Below are 6,000 nucleotides of genomic sequence, written 5' to 3'. Positions count from 1 at the left end.
GCTCTTTTGCCGGCCAAGGCGGTCGCTGCTGGGCCGGTGGTGTTGGCCATGAGTCTGGTTTAGGGGTCAAGAAGCCGCTTTGCGCCGTCCCAAGTCGGGTGGCGGGGACCGGCCCCGTGCGCGGCGTGGGGTGTTTTAGGAGAGCTCCCGAAGCGCATCGTCTGCTTTTCTTTCCCACTGGCAGCAATCCCACCCGCCGGCTCCCACTGTCAGCCAAAGGAAAGTACTTGGCGGAGGGGAGGGGGGGGGCTGGGGCTGTGCCAAAACGCCGAGGCTGGCACCCGCAGGGCTGTTGCACGGGAGCAGAAATGGGATAGGGGATGGGACGGGACGTTTTCCCCAGTGCCGGGGGCAGGTTGCCGGCAGGAGGGTGGTTGCGCCAGGGCGGATCAGAGAGCGAGGCAGGAGGCTGCCCGAGGCACGGCCGAGGCCCAAAATGTCCTCTGAGAGCGTGAGGCAACGTCCAGAGGTGGTGGGGAGACGAAGCGGTTAGGGGGCGGACGGACGGCGAGGGATGGCACCGGGTAAGAGGAGGGCTTGGGAAGGGGGGGCGCGGAGGGTGGGAGGCAGGTGCATGGGTGGCCCTGCCAAAAAGGACCGGGAAAGCGGTCCCCATCGGCAGGAGGAGGGACGTGGGCTTGGTGACTAAACTTCTTGTAAAAGGGGGTGGAGAAAGGAAAGGGAGGGACAAGAAGAGGGGAAAAAAAAAAAAACCTGCATGTCAAGTCTGAGGAAATGCTGTGGGAACTGCAGCCAGGCGCCCTTTTTTTTTTTTTTTTTTTTCTCTCTTCTTCTGCTTCTTCTCTCTTCTCCCCTCGTGTAGCTGAGAGGAAGGAAAGGAAGAAAGAGAAGTAGCTAGCTCAAATGTGCCTCGCTCTGCTGCCGGGGCGCGGGGGCTTGGCTGGAAGAATCTAGTTTCTCTTCGGTGGCAGGAAAAGGAGCCACAGGAGGAGGCAGAGACGGACACCCAGACATGCCCGTCCCGTCAGGCTGCTGGCTCCTTCTCCTTTGCCTCGCTGCCGCTGGCAAACAGGTAAGGCTGTGCTGCCAGGGCTGAGCTGGAGGAGGGGGAAGGCGGGTGTCGCGTCCCACCCGGGGAGGTTCGGTCCTTCGCTCGGAGGAGGTGGCGAAGTCGGCGCTCGTGGCATCTTGCACCGCCGGCACTGGCGGAGCGGGGTTTAGCAGGACGGCTTCGCCTGCCGGTTTTTTTCCCCTCTGGCTGTTCGGGTTTTGGTTTTGTTTTTTCCCTGTGACTCGCCCTGCCTCGCAAGTTTCTCTCGCTTCTTTAAAATCAAAACAGCCCAAACCCAAAGCTCCAAAGGAAGCCAGAGGATCTGCAGCAAAAAACAGCCTGCTCCTGCCCAGGGCAGGGTGTGAGAAGCCAGAAAATATTTGCAGTGAGGTTGTTGAGGGATATAATTTGCATGTAGAGTAAAAATAAGGCAGACTCCACCCTACCAAACAGATTTATTCAAGAGACCGTGAGCACGCTCGGACCTCAGAGGTGGGATGAGCGTGTATGGTCCTCGCAGCCCAGCCACAGCCCTCCAGCCTCCCCGGAGGGGCGCAGCTCCCCTTGTGCTCCGACCACCCCGCCGAGCCGAATGCAGGCAAACCCTGAGCAGCCCCGGAGGTGGGACGGTGTTGTGACCCCAGGTCCGCGGGTGGAAGACTGAGGCCAAACCGGCTACGTGACTCGCTTGGAGGTTCACGTGCCGCTCGTGACAGAGCTGGGAACCAAACGCCGGTCCCAGGTCAGCTCCCCCAAAAGGGCAGCCCCTTCCTCGTAAGGGGAAAGACGTGAGCGAGGTTTGGCTCTGCATTTGTTTGCAAACTGAGCGTGCTCTTTTTTGCAGCTTTGTGCAATGCCAGGTGGCTCATGGTCAGCATGTTTTACAGTTGGGATCGTTGCTGGTCTTCCCCTGTTTTCAGACAGACCATTTTCTAGAGCCAGCTCTTGCTCAGCCTTGTGAATGGCATACATTGGGTTTCCTCCAGTGGTTTAAATTTGCAGAATCTTGCTTTGCTTTTTCTAATTATACAGCTTAAGAATTATTCCTTTCCCTTTGGGTTATTTAGACCCTTCTAAACTGTTTGCAAATCCCATGCTACAGGCCCTTTATTTTCTCCATTAATCAATATTTGGCAGTCTCGCTACCATTTGTATTTCTTTCATTTGAACTTCTAGTATTTCTCTGCATCTCATTGTTCTTGATTAGTTGTGTCATTTTTAAGTGCTTCCTTCAACATGGTGCTATAACTGGGCCATGGCTGGGTTCCCTGAGAGCAAGGTGCAGCTTCAAGGAAAAAAAAAAAAAAAGATAAAAAAACCCAAAAGAAAACAAAAAAACCCTCTGCTGTCTACAGTTTCCAATTTAATGTCTGACCGCATAGTCCAGAGAGCCTTCCCTCTGGATCCCTGGTCCTAAATATGTTGCCTAAAACCACACCGGCCTTTTTTCCCCCTCTAAAACATATGTTTCATGCTGTCCACCCTCGCTCCTTAGGCTTCTCTTAAATTGCTGCTTTCCAGGTGTCCTCCATATGTATATGAATGAGCCTGTATATTTCAAAAGTGATTTTTACATCATAGCTTTCAGGTGGTTTGTCCCATTCCTCAGTATCCTCTTTATCTGTCTCTTTTTTTCTGCCCTGGTGTTCAGGACTGTGATCAGTGCAGCATGATGAGCAGACCTCAATGTTCTTCGTACCTTTGCTTCAGGTCACTAACCATTACATGTTTGCTTCCTTCTGGAGCCATTTGGATTTGGGGCAGTTGTTCCCTTTGGAATCTCCTCATTGCCTGGAACCTGCTCAACTCTTGACGAAACCTTTTCCATGCTATAGCTCCCAGCATGTTTCGGGTACCCTGATTTAGGAGCCAGGAGGAGCTCTTCGTTATTTCTCACCTCTCAATTCATAGCCTTTCAGAGGATGCAAAACAGGGAACTTGTATTTATTTGGGGCTGATGTGTAAAGTCTTTCCACTGCATTCAACATGTGCTTAATTCTGAGTCTGTAAGTGGTTGCACAGGGTGCAACTTTCCATTGCTAATGCCTTTGGACAACTAGCAGTACCAAATAGCAGGGGGCTCCAGGAAAGTTGCAGTGTAAGTTTACATAGGATAAGCCATACTTTGTCAAAGAGCCCGTTAGTCTAATATGCTGTCTGCAACAGTAAGCAGAACCTGCAAGTCAAGAATGTGAAAGCAAGGCAAGCCTGGAGAGATGCTGCTCCCAGCCAGCCTTTCAGGTTCTCCTTTGCTCGACTGATTTGAACAGCGGCTTCTTATCAGAGTGCTGTGTTCTGATGGAACGAATTGTGACAGTAGGTGTGGTAGGGCTGAAGTTTGTTTGTCTGATGCACTTCTGTTTAGAGTCGACAATATGGTGGGGTAGTGGTAGGGCAGTGATATTTGCAATGCATTTCCTGCGAAGAATGAGAAACACTTGGAAATGTAAGTTAAAGAGTACTCGTAATTCTGCTGAGAATAGACATGCTCATCGTCATCATTTTCACCAAAGAGGAAACAGGAACAGAGAATTCATGACTTGCTCTAGGTCACACACCGAGCTTGGAGCAGAACTGCTGGGAGCAGAGCTCAGCCCTCCTTGTCTTGTGCTTCAGCCACAAGATGATCTTTCCAAGTGATTTGTCTTGGGCACCTGTTAGAGGACCCACTATTTTGCTTTCTGAAGCATGATCTGCTCAGCTTCTTTGTACAGAATAGTCACACCCCTTCCTTGCTTAACACCGGTGAAGAGCATAAATGTTTTTATCAGGTAGGAGTTAAAGCCTGTGAGAAGGTGCATTTGCAAATATGCAATAAACCAGTTGCCTGGTTTAATGCCAAGGACTGCTCTTCCCTTCTGTGGCAATGGGATGGGTTCTTCCTCTACTCTGTAATATTTACTTTATAGGGAAAGTTTGCTCAGTGCAAGCATCTGGAATTCTTTGTAACCTAGAAAAAATTTGGCTAAAATATAGATTATCTTTTAACTTCCTAAAATACAGTGTTTATGATGAGAGGGGGAAAAAGAGCTTAAAAATGTCCATGCTGTGTTATATCATGGGCTCTCCTGGTCCAGTAATCCCACTCTGATCAGGACCAAAGGAATCACTCAGTAGAGCAAAACTACAATATCTGATCTAAACTCCTGGATTTATTCTGTTGTTAACAGCATGGGTTTCAAAGTTACTGTAATTCAATTAGTTCACTTGTCAAAATGCCCTTGCAGGAACGGTTCCTGCAAGGGAAATTGCAGAGTTTTTCATTGCTTTGCAGTTTCCCCTGGAACATGTGAAAAATCTTACAGAACCTCATATAAAAGGAATATAATGCATATAAACCTGAACCAATCCACAATTTAAGAAACCTCTGCCACTTTTCTTTTCATGTCAAGTATCATCTTCCTGATGTAATTCATTCTTTCCCACAAATGGGACCAAAACAAACCTTCGCCACATTTCACAAGGCAGTAGAACTCAAAGCTTATCAGCCATCTCAAGGGTACTGACCGACGTCATTTATGGCACAGGGCTTTCTTCATGCTATGCCAGAAGAAAAAGAAATGCAGGTCAAGCAGAGAGATTAACTGTGGCCCTAAGGATCTCTTTCTATTGCCTGTTACTGTCATGCCAAGCACCCTCAAGCTCAGAAAAGTGGGATATAATTTGACCACTCTGCAAGAACCAGTGCAGACGCTAAAAGGGATGTGTGCATAACTACAGCGTAGAAAATCACGAAAACATCGAAGCTGTGCCCTCTGGCATTTATACCTTAACGCTATTTAGAGGAATCACGTCTGAGTCGCTTTGCTACGTTTACCCATCTGTCCCTTGGAGTTCAAGTGGTGGAAGACCCTGCTGTACTAGGTACACGCGTAGATGCAACAAAAAGGTAACCCCTGCTGCCAGGCTGTCCTCCTCCTGCTCCTCCTTGTCGACTTGCTCCCTGTGTGACCAGGTCTCCAGGAGGTGTTTGCGGTGACCAGAGCCAGGAAGGTTCCTGCCACCGCATGCTGTGACCGCAGAATCCAGACCTCCTTCCATCCCGCGCCCCGAGCCGCAAGGGGCCGCTCTCCGGCACGAAGGAGGTGGGCGGTGGGGAGAAGAGGGAAATGGAGATGGCTGGTTCATCACGTTCTCAGCTGCTACTGTGCTTCTTGCCCTGGCTGCCCCTTTCTTTTCAATGGAAACTCAACTTGTCAGGCAGCGCTGGCTTCTGCCGCAGCTGCTCACCCTCTGGTTTGAGGATGCATGGTTGGTGTTGCCTGCATGGAGAAGCAGCTGCTCTGAGAATGGTTCATTATCACTGACGGAAAGGTCAAAGGCAAATATTTGTGTGTGATAAATGCAATACGAAAATGAAGTGCTGTTTAACCAGGTTGCACTATGGACTTGGGTAGGCCTCAGTCTGTACGACACAATAGCCTGCCTGCAAGAACTTGCCCCTTTTTATGACTTACTCTTCTTTGAAAATGGTCCAAAGTTCACGTAGTAGAAGAAAGACTTGTTGGATCTCCAAGAGCAGCGATGGCTGAAAGTCGCAGGGTGGGCTGCAGGAGGGAATCCTGCTCTGCAGGCTGCGCTGGCACCCAGGGCGCTCTGCTGTTGTGTCTGCTCCATGGCAGCAGGCTTTGGTGTGATGCTTCAGCTCTGGGGAAATGCAAGTTTTCCTGATTTTTCTTTGTTCATGCGTCACCGCAGTGCGCAATCATATTTGTGAAGTGGTGCCTCACGGAGGCCTCAGCACCGCACCAGAGGAGCGATGCCGACTTGTCCCGGCGCTCCAGGACATCCTGGTTTTTGTCCCATACCTGTGCAGCCACCTCAGCTGCTCTTCACAGTGCTTCCCATGGTTATTCTTGTTGTTTGCCTTGTCAGGGCGTGAGTTCTCTGGGCCAAGGGCTTGGCTTGCTTTGGTGTTTGTATAGCCTTTAGGATGTCGTGGCTGCAAACAAAGCCAAAGAGTCATTAATCACCGCAGGATAGAGCCC

General features: G+C 50.2%; 1 protein-coding gene across 1 annotated transcript in view; it reads left to right on the top strand.

Moving 5' to 3' along the window:
- Positions 1 to 427: 427 nt before the first annotated feature.
- The window catches only part of TNFRSF11A (TNF receptor superfamily member 11a), a 29,024-nt gene continuing 23,451 nt past the window's right edge, over positions 428 to 6,000 (top strand). The window contains exon 1 of the mRNA XM_075052290.1: positions 428 to 1,033. Within this exon, the coding sequence (XP_074908391.1) occupies positions 974 to 1,033 (60 nt within the window). The 5' untranslated portion in view covers positions 428 to 973. The remainder of the gene's footprint in view (positions 1,034 to 6,000) is intronic.

The sequence above is a fragment of the Buteo buteo genome, chromosome 20, assembly GCF_964188355.1.
Source record: "Buteo buteo chromosome 20, bButBut1.hap1.1, whole genome shotgun sequence".
NCBI classification, from domain to species: domain Eukaryota; kingdom Metazoa; phylum Chordata; class Aves; order Accipitriformes; family Accipitridae; genus Buteo; species Buteo buteo.
The sequence above is the reverse complement of the archived record's forward strand: the minus strand, read 5'-3'. Positions and strand labels throughout refer to the sequence as shown.